Source organism: Sphaeroforma arctica (genome assembly GCF_001186125.1).
Source record: "Sphaeroforma arctica JP610 unplaced genomic scaffold supercont1.1191, whole genome shotgun sequence".
NCBI lineage: Eukaryota > Ichthyosporea > Ichthyophonida > Sphaeroforma > Sphaeroforma arctica.
In genome coordinates, this window is record NW_014039367.1 from 6,751 (window position 1) to 20,030 (window position 13,280).

Sequence of the window (13,280 nt, forward strand, 5' to 3'; positions counted from 1 at the left end):
ATATATTTTTACGGTATATATAGATATATGCAGTGTAGGTGGATAAATAATTGGTTTCTCGATTCACAGAATTTGTTATTGATTTGTAGTAAACGGACTACTTACTTGCCATGTTCAGTTTGCAGTTCCCAGTTTAATCAAGATATTTCTATTACAAATTATCGAAAATTCTTATAATATCTGGGTGTCGATTGGGAAAGTGACGCTCGAGAATGTCGAGTTGAGTTCAAGGTTAAAACATAAAATCGGAAGTAACTGCACATACGAAACAGATCTCGCTGTTGCTGGTTGTGCTGATTGTAGTGATCTTTATTATGGATGTGCATTTCTATATCGTCTAATTCGTACAATGTCAGTCTTCATAGCGATTTTCCTAACTTTTGCACTGCGGCCTTGCCCAAGCAGAATAGATCAAATTCAATGACAATTCCTAATTGTCTATTGGAATCAGAATATATCTGTGGCTGCGACGTATCTGTCTGCCCAGCATGGTGTTACTTACATTCCAAGTCCACCTGTAACCTCAATTGTTTGGCCAGTGATGTACCTGGAGGAGTATATCGCAGTTGATGATAGTGTTTGTGATGAGACTTAGCATACAAACAGGCACACATTGGTTCTAGTTCCCTCAAAACCAGTACAATATGATGTGGTGCTGGATATATGCAATACGCGACTAAACCGTTGGGGATTGTAGAAAAAATCTCAAACACCACGCGGGCGACCATAGTTTTAGAGACGAAAGATCTTACACCAGGTACTTATGGGGCACTTTGCCACGAAGGGTATAGGGGTTGCGTCAATGGTTCAGATGACTGAATAAACTTACCTGGCTTGATCGGATGATAAGAAGAAGCAGGCGTTAGCGATATCCTCGGGCTTTCCGATTTCGCCCATCGGAATCATCTGCTTGACCATTGCTTGCACCTTGTCGGGAATTGTTGCGATCATGGGCGTCTCAATCATGCCTGGCATAATGGCATTGCAGCGAATGTTTTTGCTGATATACAGAATGAACAAATATATATGACATGAGATTTTGCGGTTTGTTCTAGGGGTTGCGGTGTTTTAGTAGTTGGGGTATAGTTTTGAAAAAAAAAAGAAGCCCGGATTTGATTGTCGTTACACAAGTCAGTACGTTGGGAACCCTTCATGTCAGTCACAGTGTCTGGAACAATACTGTTGTATTGCAAACACCAGGTCGCAAGAGCACACGTTGCCAGTGGTACAAGAATGACAAAATACACCTAGCACAGGCACAGTGAGAGAGAGATATACTACGTATTGTATAGTCATCCGGCACAGGCGCAGGGAGCGAGATATACTACGTATATTATTGCTGTGTTGGCAGTCATTCATATACCTTCCCAACTCCTTGGCGACGGTCTTGGTGAAGCCAACGACTCCACTTTTGGATGCGGCGTAATTGGCCTGTCCCATATTTCCACCTGGAATTTAGGACAGTGTCAGGTAGGTATCAATTGACTGCTATCAGCTCATTTCATATAAATATTCTAAGAAGACACGGGGGGTTGTAGTCCTACACTCGCAGCGCATTGATAGTTCTAGTCAACTCCAACCGGCAACTTAAAAGTTATCATCAATGTCACTGCACTCTTTTATGTAACGCCACTGTACTTATTTACGTTGTTACTGTACTCATTCATATAAGCAGATGCACAGTTCGGAGAATACGATGTCATGCAGAATATACGGCCAGCAAGCTATCGAGACATACCTTTGCCGGAAATGGACGAGATGTTCACAATGGACTGGAGAAAGAAATAGTGAAATAGTGATGCAAGATCAGTACCACAGGCAGTATGCGTATATATTAATCTTCACAGTGTAACAACTGATATGGGTTGCATGAGCAATACCAGTGGAAGTGAGGTCTGCTGGGTTACTGAGCATGTTGGTTGCGAATGAATTCTCAATCGAATCGAAGGGAGATCAAGGTGTGGATATGAAACCGTAGGCCAATGGGTCTATATAGCACAACTACCGAATAGAATGCGTACATTTTACCCACACAAATTGAAGATTGCACATACCCCGGTCAGTCCTTTTGTCACCATTGCTCTACACACAGCCTGTGTTGTCAGGAAAGTGCCCTATATAAATCAGAGGAAGAATATGATATCAGTCATGTATAGGATTGAAATAAATCAGAAGATGAGTATGTCCTGTTAGTATATATTGTTCTCCGGTTGAATCATATCTGCCGCACGTGTGCATGTTTGAGATCATCGGCACATTGAACACATGTCTACCCCACGGATTGCAGACGACATAGTAACTGAGCGCACACCCACTTCAACCGTTCGAGAGCAAAACCCATCGCCCAATCATATCACATGAAAATTTAAAAGGCATACCTTCAGGTTGACGTCATTGACTGCATCCCATTCCTCCTCGGTCATCTTCAGGAAACCTTTGTCGCGAGTGATCCCAGCGCTAGTTTTAGAATGTGCGAATATAGATACTTAGTTTTCCGCAACAGGCTACAACTACCGCATGCAGCTTATGAAAGCCTGTGCCGGTCTTATACTTAAACATCTAATTCAGAAGACTGTGTATCTAATATGTTCCACATTTCGCTTGTGGAGGATGTGGATTAACATATGACTAACGCTCATGTGTTGACAAGGGCTCGATGGCAATGTAGCGTACGCGGTATGCAATCTATATACATGTATGACTTCTCCACATGAAATCGTGCTGTGACAGTCCTGTACAGGTCAAAGAACAATATCTCAGTTGCCCAGTGCATATTTAACCACTCCGAGAACAACGGGCTGACATAGAGGCTGTACCTGTTTATGAGGGACACGGTGCGGATGTCTTTGCCCATAGATTTGATGATGTTCTCCACAGTCTCCTGTGTGTGAATACGAGCAAGTTGTTCGAGAATTGGGATAAGCTTATGCTATTTATCATTGATACTCATGGTATCACAATCCAGAAGGGGTTCATTTGAAACGTGGTTCGTAGAATGCTTGCGCACAAAGAAGCGTGCGAATACGAGCATGTGCACTCACATCGATTCTTAGCAATGGCTACCTTGACACTCAACCGCACACACCGATACGATACATACTTAGAGTGCTAATATCTGTGGAGTCCAAACGTAAACAACACATACGTTGACTTGCGTTTGGGACGCGACATCACAAGACATGCCCTGGTGGCCAGCGCCTTCCAGTGCACTCGCTGTACTCTTCGCCTCGTCACCATTACGATCAATAGCCATTACTGCGAAAATAAACAGTAAGGTTAGAATGATAGACATATCAAAAAGAATTTATTTGTGCTTGGTTGCCAAAACAATCCCAATAACCATTTACCAAACTATGTGCATGCTGCTTTACATGTACTCACTCCATCAAGACGTATTCTTGTCTAACCTCAATTTACACCTACCTTGAATTCCAGCCTGTGCGAATCGTCGACATACCGCGCGACCAATACCGCTTCCAGCGCCTGCAGTTATACGTATTTGAAATAAGATAAAAATATGAAATTTTAGCAGAAATTGCGCAATTGGTCAGGTCAGTATGTAGCTGATGCAAAGTGACTAAGTATATGCAGGCGAAACATATAGAAAGTATCACCTATATCCCTTGATAAATGGAGTCTATGATTCAGCATATTAGATATTAGTTAGGAGTTCAGAAAATACTGTTGCAAAACGTATATACGTATGTATGCACATTGTAGGTAATACGGTATACACGTATATTACGACCAGGGGCAGACACGGTCATCAAGAGACTCACCTGTTACCAAGGCTATGCTAGTTGCCATTTTTGCTGTTGTTTCTTATGCTATCTCTCGTATACGGTGTACGTGAATATGAGTGTACTGTTTGCAGTTCGAGTGTTTAAGTACTTTGTACACCTTTATTTTTAATACGCCCGAGCCCTGATGCTTGTTTACAAATAACCATGTCAAGAAATTTCGAATCCCCGAAGAGCCCGGCGTGACTGGCCAGTGCTTTAGTATTGATTTCTGTAGGCGGGGGGGGGGGGGGAAGAAGAGGATGCCGCCAAAATTCTTATCACATGATCGCTTCCTAATAATTGGATTTGGCAGCTTGTACAGTTGTGCCTCTTGTTTACTATCAACTCTGTATTGCAGTGACGTTGTCGGTTGTATTTAGATACAACCTCATGATATATTTAATTAGGTTGGTACGTAGCTACCATCAAGCCTCAAGGTCTTTTTAAATAAAAATATGAACTACTTAATAATACTGGTATTTATCTGGCGTAAAATGGATTTAGCATTAGAAAACATTCATCTATCTAGAGTGTCTAGCAGTCAACGTAGTAACTACGAATATATATACCTGCCGCTTTTGATGTTCATGGGTATTACGAGATACATTTTTTAGGCTATTGCTAGTAATTAGCGTATTGTGCTAAATATTGGGGTATATAACAAGACAGTATGTATATGCACTGAGCTTGGTTTCGGGGGTTCGATATTAAATTTTGAATCAAGTATCACTTGGAACAGTAAACATGAAATATATATCAACTGTGAGCGTCACCGGAAACAACATTGTATGACGTCAAGATCTGTATACGTGCAACTATAATAAGCCATCAACTAGGTGTGTATGACAAAAGGATAAAAAGATAACATATCATCCTTCTTCGTCGCGAATGCAGTACTATTTACCAAAAAAAACATGCAGTCTAGTACGTTTCAAAATAAAAAAACTCTTCCAACGTTGCATCAACTTCGCATCACTATTATAAAGTTAAGCTATCAATGTACAAGATAATATTTGGAAGAATGAAAACTTTCACGAACAAACTACTTCAAGGTATCAATGTAAGCGATAGTAATTGGAAGAATGAAAACTTTCATGAACAAACTACTTCATTTTTCTACTGATTTTATGTGCTGCTAATGAAAGTATCATATCTATGTTTTTACACAACGTTGAGCACTATCAGGGTTGACGAAAGGGCTGATGTTGGGCCTAACAAACGGAAGCTGGAATTCTGGTCAGTTTCCTTTTTAATGCACATACTCTTGTAACAAACAAATTGACCAATCATATCAGTACAGCCGATAAGACGTGATTGTTAAAGCGATCATTGCGGCGATTTGTAGTTCACGCCGCGATCGTGGTATAAGCAGTTACACTCTCGATATTTTTTGCTATCGTAAATTTTTAACTATGCTATCATGTTTCCTTTACGTGCTATACGGCTACACGAGTCAAGATACATGGAACACGATAGGAGATCATGTTTGAACCCTCGATCATGGTGACGACACCGTAGATGAAAAGCTTTATGCACGACTACCCATCATCACGCGCAGTTGCTTTCAATACAGGCTCTTATGTTGAGTCTCGCAGCCTCAATATGAGACTATATTCCAAGTTGGCACTACGCACATATAAGTAGTTGTACCATGTCACAAAATTATCTCAGTACATTTGATTATATACAAGTATGTAATCACCATGGATGATGAGAGTTCCATTTTATGCCGTCTAAAGGATATTGGATTAACTGACCTTCAAAAGGCGGTCAAGTACGGTGTAAAGTCGTCCGCCGGCTATGACCCGCACACAATGAAGCCATTGCTCAAATACACTTATGCACATGCCGACTATATCACGGATGAGTCAGGAGCCATTGAGATTGGCTACCAACCAGATGAATATCTCAATCGCGGTTTAGTAGAATACCCGGCCAGCATCAACATGTTGCAAAGTTGTGCCGAAGAGCGACATCGGAATCAAGCTCGTCGACAGATAACATCCCATATGATTGTAGTAGTTGACCAATCAGGTTCGATGAGAAACATTGTAAGAAACACCGATATAACAAGACTGCAGGCGGTGTACAAGACCATCGCGGTCGAGCTGGTCGCCAAGCGATTGAATGATTGTACAGCTACGTATACAGATGTTCTGAGCGTAATAACTATGCAAGATGGTGCAGCATGCGTGCTTGATTGCCATCCTTTTAACTGGCTTTTGTACAACAAAATATTGGCCTTATCGAGTAGTTTACCGTATAGTCACGGTAACTACTTGCCGGCTATCAGACTGGTACATGATTATGCAATGAGATATCAGGATTTGAAGCGCACTCCCGTAGCTGTGATGTTACTATCGGATGGAGCTCCTTCTGACACTCGTAGTAATGGACCTGACACTCTCTCATCTATGGAATTTTTACAATCGCTGTACGAAAGCATTGTCAAGATGAGTCATGTACTGGGCAGTCGGTTGACATTCAATACAACACTCTTCACGAGCGACTATCAACGCCTGGAATATCATGGGCAGGTACTACGCAAGATGACTAATAAAGCAGTCGAAAATGGAGCACAGGGTATATATGACCGCGGATCCGGCTCAGGGACCCTCCATGGTTCATTTTCATCCATGATAACCACTATGACAGCCACCAAGACACATCTGCAGGAGTGGGGAGATGCAGAGCTAAGCTCTAAATACGACAGTCAGACGCGCGACACTCAAAAGGCGAAGAGTGCGAACGATCCTGAGTTTAAATACAATCACTATTTCCGTAAGAACGATGCCCTCAAAAGGTTCACCTTCGTTCCGCACAAAAAGGGCGCTCAACGTTGGAATGTTGCCGTTCCTCCAACGGGCATTGAAATTCAAGATGCTCACTTTGGAGTTGGTGCTGAGAGAATTGTTAGGTACATGGAGATCATCGATGTGTTCGGAACGGTAGTTTCTGCCCCGTTGGTGGCCAAGGAGGCCAAAACAAAAGGCGGACACATAATTGGCAAAGACTTCCATATTCCGTTCTTCACCACTCAGGCTCTCGCACAAGAACAGGCAAACAATTTCAACGAGGCTGTAGATAAAGTCGGTGTCAGTACAAAGGTACCAAGAGTTTCATTCGTGACCTGCGAGCTATACGCGTACAATGATGAGGTGAACAATCGCCAATGGATTCTCGCGGAAAAGCGTTTGGACGAGTCAAAGTACATCAAATGGAATGATAATAATGGGCACGTGAGGGGCACACGTGAAGACTGTCTAAGGACGAATGCGAATGAGACTTCGTCTGAGCCCATTAAGGAGATAGTGGAGCTTTTGGCCACTTTGAGAGTGGGAAAGACAGTCGAGTTCGATCCTTGCGAGCACGTGCTGAAGTACGATCCATACGAGAGCGTGATGAATCTGATAGAGACGGGCGAGCTGGCTTCGGATAGCGAAGAGGACAGTAGCGAGGGGGAAGGATACGAAGACGGCTCTGTGGGTACGGAATGTGTTCAGCTATGTGAAGAAGTTGTCGATGTTAACAATCATATTCGTGATGTTAACAATGATATCCCTCCTGATTCACAGTGTGTTTCATCAAACGAGATTCTGTCACACAATTCCGTTGAATCGCATTGTATAACCACATCAGAAGTAAAACAGACACCGGATATCACCCATAAGCAGCTTTCGTCGCCCACTGATACTTTGCCAATGGTGAGAGAGCCAGTGAAAGTCGATACACTGGTTGTGGAGCTGGAGAAAAAAGTGCTCGAAGACGACGTGCCACAAGCGTTCACTCATTTTACTTATGCTCACACCAAGCGTGCACTGATGGTGTGTGATTTACAGGGCGTTCTGGATCGATCGCAAACGCCAGCGATGTTTGAGTTTACAGATCCATGTATCCACCATCATGATACAAATCAGCAACAAGCACGCCGAAAAGGCAAGAAGAAGAGACGTGCGCGTCGAAAGGTATTTGGGCGCACAGATCTCGACCGCCGAGGCATGCATCAATTCTTCCGCACACATGTGTGCAATGCTCTCTGCGAGATTCTAGGCATTGACAAAGTAAAGGAGATCGACAGAAATGCGGGCGAACAACACCCTAGGTCGAGAAATCAACGACGCCGACGCTGAACCCAACGCTACAACTTTCGTTTCAATATTATTAGGGATGTGCGGGAAAAGCCGCTGCTTCCGGCGGCAGTGGTCCATATTTCGTAGGGTGCCGGCGATACATACATACATATATATAATACATATAAGTTCAAAATGGTGGCCAACAAACCAAAGTGAAGGGACATACAATACACGATGTTGGACAGATGACTTTCGATTACTATAGTGCAGCCAGTGCCATGCGATATATCATATCATACGTTCATATTTGTAGGATATACATACTGGGTGTTTCTGTGCTACTTGCTGATTGCCGCCATTCAATGTGCACAACAATCCATTAATAAAACACACACAAAAGCCCCGAGCTATGACTTGCAATTCTTCCTGAATGTACGGATTCGGTTTAATACATTTTGATATACATCTTACTTTTAGGCTATTTAGCTAGATATTGACTATTGGGCAGCTACCCCTTGACCGATATAACTTTCAAGGCAACCAATGTTGACCTCCAATGGAACCGACACAATCAGCAACGTTGAAATCACTTGGCTTGCTATCGGGTGAATCCTTGCGGAACTTCTCGAATGCATATACTATAGGCAATAAGTCCTGAAGGTTCCTTAATACAATGGCGGCACCACGACCGTTTTCGGAACGACCACCTGTTATGTTGGAAATACAGTTCAGTATATATATATATATATACCTACAGACGGCACTGAACGCTACTCGAGAAACTAGGAATCAACATCATATGCCAGAGATGTAAAAAAACGAATGATACAACCATAAAATTGGGAATAAAGATGGAACGGGTTCACATGGCTAACAGTATAAACGTACCGCTCATCAGCATCTTGGCGTGTTCATCCTTCGCGGCCTCAGCAATGTGCCCCGCACCCACATAGCCCACAATTAGTCCTAATTTGGCATTTGCCGCAGATCCAACACCTGAGCCGGAATCCTCAACCGCCACACAGTCCTCGTACGCCTTGCCCTGTGCATTGGCTGCCTTCATGTACACATCGGGTGCAGGCTTGAACCGTGGGGGTGTGAAATCGGACTCGCCTGAGTGGATGAAGTCGTCTGTGGGAAAGTAATTCCTGATATTGGCTGCGTCTACACACACGGGCACACGTGGCTTGCCAGAGGTGGTGGCAATGCAGTAACTCAGCCCGTTGTTGTTTAAGGATTGCAATACTTCCAGACAGCCGTCTACTGGTCTGCACAGATTGCCGAGTGCGACCAGAGTGTCCTCCTTCTGTAGCCTATACAATGTAAAGATAACCATGTAAGTGTTATAGCTTTGTAAATCACGGAGATTGTGTCATTGTGTCAATCTTATACAGCCACGCTTTACGTAGAGTGCTCTCGGTCCGGACTTCACAATGTGCTTCGATATACAACTACCAATATTGTAGCGATACAACTGAATAGATTCTCATACTTTCTACCTGAACAGATAGGAAGGAGCAGTTGACTACAACGATAAATATGGTATGCCTCGCTCATGATTCCTAGTAGTCTTGCAATTCAACTATTCGAATTTTTCACGATAAAGCAATCAATTCAATCTATGACGTTTCATGACATACATGCGTACAGTAAATTACCACATAAACACATACCACGAGATCAGGTAAACTATATATAGTTACATGGTTATAATGTAATATATTTACCTAGACGTATCATTGTAATGAGATGTAAAAGACATACATACTTGTGTAAATTGCAGTCGGACATTCACAAACTGTACATTAACATCGACAAACATGTACAACATGTACGCTTCGAGTTACTTACGTAAGCAGAGAGACACTCCCTGGGTTAGTCTCGGCCAGAGGCTTGAGACCAAGTTTTTCCCTCCAAGGATTAATCACGGACATGATGTCCTTTGGTTCTGATTTGTTTGCACGAGATTCCTCACACGTTTCCTACAAATGGTTAGTTTTCGCATGTAGAAGTACGTGTTGGTTGCTGCACAATTAAAATTGCGAATCGACGCATAATTTGCGCATCGATGTAATATCAGATGTGTAGGGTAATGCGAACAAGCCATCAGCCTGATATATAATATCTTTAGGCCTCGACCATGGAAATAGAAGTCACACTCGCAGGCAACACATACCCGGTATTTTAGGGTTTATAGTATAGTATCTAGCAAGGGTATCAGATATCCATTGATACTTACACCAGTACTTATCATAGTGTAGCAGACTACAACCAGCTATCTTGTTCTCACACAGTCTCAAACCCATAAAACACGCAGACTTTCGCTTGCCAAGCACATACCGTTTCATTCTTAGACTTTCGCTCCTCATCAGCAGCTTCGATCATAAACTCGAACGCCTTGCCCGCATTTGCCCGAATGAATTCGAGCATGGTTTCCGGTGTAGGCGGTACACCCAAATAAGGCGCCAGTTCAATATACGCCACTTCCATAGCGGGTGTTTCACTATCGCATAGTGTCCCGTCGAAGTCGAACAGAACAGAAGTCTTGGAATCGGTGATGTTTGCCATAATTGCTATGTTTATTTGTTTACTTTAATTTGTATGTGCAGTTTGGTTCGACTGCTGGCTTCCGAGGATTAGATATCAATTGAAGTAGTGTTGTTTTAATGGGTGTGGTACGTAACTGTGTGGTACGTGAACCTGTTGCTATACTTTCAATGTACATCAGTGCATCATGAACCAAATAAATATAAAACACAAACAGAGTACAGCACATACGCAATATTTCGAAAAAAAGCATCACACGTCACAGACCACTCACTAGTCACCACAGCCCACCCACTGAGATTTGTTGTCTAATTACTTCATGATCCCAATCAAGAGACCTAGTGGGAACACCCAATCATCCGATTCGCGAACACTCACAGAAAAAGTAAACAATGACGAGACCGAAGTCACCAAACGCCAATTCGGATTGAACGTTGAACGTGAACGTAAAAATTCCTACGTATACATTTCCTGCCAGGTGGAATACCAATAGTCATGTAAAAGGGTAAACGTTTTTAACTTCAACGGAAAACCTCTTTCAGATGTTTTCAAAAACGCTTTCAAAACGACCTCTCCAATGATTCGAAATTCGAAAAGCTATTTTTAATTTTCAATGGCCAATGGAACCACTCCAAATGATTGATGATTATTTGTATCAGTACATATACAGCCACAGGACACAGGTGACAGCCTGACACTCATGACAGGCCACAAGCCCTCAGCATACATACAGGTTGACACGTAACGGCTGAGCCCTGCCAGCTGTGCATGTGTCCCAGTCTCTCAGAGTTTCATTACACACATGTTATATTACATGTTGAATTATTGATACGATGCTTGCTCACGTGCACAGTACATCTGCACAACCGTGGTGACTGGCGACTTCTAGATATTCTCTAAAGAGCTTTTAATATCACTGATTATTCTCGCACGCAAGCTCATGTATGGTTGTAGTATTGTACATACCGTTGCATTTGGGGAATGGAAGACTATGTACCTTCTAGCCGTGGTGGAAACGTTTATTTACGTAGCTAGTGAGACAATATCACTGTACATAAAATTCCTTCACTGCTAAGCTATGTCGAAAATAGCCTCAACTTGCCTGAAAACCACACATTCGTATACATGCGAATCGAGCTTCTAAAATGAAAGAAGTACTTTCCCTCACTTTACAAAGGGTTGCTTTGAGATCGAAGAAATAATAATTATTGTTCTCGCCAGGTTTATTTATGGAAAACGATAGCTGAGATCACAACTCGCCACAGCACAGCCGACAACAACCAATTCGAAGACGTATAAATCTATTTTAAATCTATTGCACTGTCAATAGGTCACTGAAAATGGCCGGAAACCTTTTCTGGCAAGAATTTTCTCATTCTGAGGTATTTTTAAGTAAGGTATATAGAATATCCAATCTAAATTTGCTGAGATTTACTCAGACTGGCCTGCGACATTGTATGTTTTAATCTTTGTATTTAGAATTTAGATATTTCAATATATTAGATTAGTCAAGAAGTGAGTGTGCAAATAGAATATTTACACGCGACAGAGGAAGTGTTCGGAGTAGGGCAGTAAAGGCTTGACTGTGTATGTACCTAAAAAGGCTTGGTTGCAATACATACTCTCGTTATTACTCGTATACGGTATTGTAACAGGCGGGTTGAGGTTTTATAGTCTTTCGATTGGCTGAAATGAAAGTGGCGCTCAATAAAACCCAGCAGGGTTTCAACGATTCTGACGGGTTTGAGAAACGAGATTTTACACATTTCTCAACGTTTAGAACTGAAAAGCTAGCTGCAACATTTCCTGTTCCGGCTGATAAATTTTTACAAAGTTTCAGCGTTGTCTGCCAATCCGTACGAGATTACATGCTCTGCACTTTTGTAACTAAGTAAATACTTGTATAGATACCTCAATTTTACTGAATTTGGTATTTCCACACTTATTACAAAACTTTTTAAAAAATAGATACCTTACATACCGGTCTACTGCCCCCGTCAGCGGTCATTTTTACAAAAGCACACTTGCTCTATATTTACTATGTATCTAAATTTTCTATACATTATCAGTCTGTATCAGTCAAGATTCATACTATATTAGGGAATAGGGAGAGTCCGCACTCCCGACTCCGCTAGGAGGGTCATCCGCCAGGAGGGTCTAGGGTGACTGCGTGAGGCTGAGGCCAGTGAGGCGCCAGTCGCCGCCACCTCTTTTGAATGGAATCTGCTTTACAGCCTTGCCGCCAAGCTCCGTTCTTGTACGATTTAAATTTTAAATGTTTCTACCAATGATTTTGAGATAAAAAAGGAGCTGAATACTTTGTAACCCAATGAAATGTATTTTTAGTTAAGTCTGTCGAATACGCCACTTGATATATGCGATATTGATGTTGGAGCTCATCATTGTTGTCAGCAGACATCCACAGGCATCAAAAATATTTTACTGATGTCTGATGATTACAGGTACTAATTACTGAATACTGTGTTCATATATGACCGTTAAAAATATCATCTCCTGTATTCCGTAACGCTCTCGAGTATTGAAACATATCAGTTGATCTTTTTCTTAACATAATATATATATGTATATTCATTACAGATAGTCTTTTGAAACGCTCATAGTACGTTGTGCGGTATAATCCAGCCAAAGTTGTGCGGTATAATCCAATTGTAAATATGTCAAGTTCAACACAACCTCAAGATGATGGTAGTAGTAGCGAAGAAGATCAGTTTGAAGATGCAGAGGAAGTCGACGAAGCTATGGACGATGAATTGTATGGTTAGAAAATAACAGTGCCATCCATCTTTTGTAGATATACGGCGAAAGTCATGAACTAATTTTGAGATGGGTTTATGTCTAAAAGCTTTCATATATATAT

At 41.9% G+C, this 13,280-nt stretch overlaps 3 protein-coding genes across 3 annotated transcripts; 1 reads left to right on the top strand and 2 right to left on the bottom strand.

Annotated features, from left to right (window-relative positions):
• Positions 1–288: 288 nt before the first annotated feature.
• SARC_10272 (estradiol 17-beta-dehydrogenase 8) lies at positions 289–3,958 on the bottom strand. The gene is made up of 10 exons (XM_014295690.1): positions 3,780–3,958; positions 3,424–3,483; positions 3,146–3,255; positions 2,817–2,881; positions 2,379–2,457; positions 2,055–2,114; positions 1,739–1,772; positions 1,364–1,448; positions 830–1,000; positions 289–547 (listed from the first exon to the last, which is right to left on the bottom strand). Exons 1-10 carry the CDS (start codon positions 3,805–3,807, stop codon positions 499–501), a joined length of 741 nt encoding a protein of 246 aa, XP_014151165.1. The 5' UTR covers positions 3,808–3,958; the 3' UTR covers positions 289–498.
• Positions 3,959–5,485: 1,527 nt separating this feature from the next.
• Positions 5,486–7,912, top strand: SARC_10273 (hypothetical protein; the record flags this gene model as incomplete). Its single annotated transcript, XM_014295691.1, has 1 exon — positions 5,486–7,912. The coding sequence occupies one exon, from the start codon at positions 5,486–5,488 to the stop codon at positions 7,910–7,912; it is 2,427 nt and encodes an 808-aa protein (XP_014151166.1).
• A 353-nt stretch (positions 7,913–8,265) lies between these two features.
• On the bottom strand, positions 8,266–10,629 carry SARC_10274 (hypothetical protein). The gene is made up of 4 exons (XM_014295692.1): positions 10,196–10,629; positions 9,707–9,837; positions 8,744–9,168; positions 8,266–8,562 (listed from the first exon to the last, which is right to left on the bottom strand). Exons 1-4 carry the CDS (start codon positions 10,421–10,423, stop codon positions 8,387–8,389), a joined length of 960 nt encoding a protein of 319 aa, XP_014151167.1. The 5' UTR covers positions 10,424–10,629; the 3' UTR covers positions 8,266–8,386.
• Positions 10,630–13,280: the final 2,651 nt, after the last annotated feature.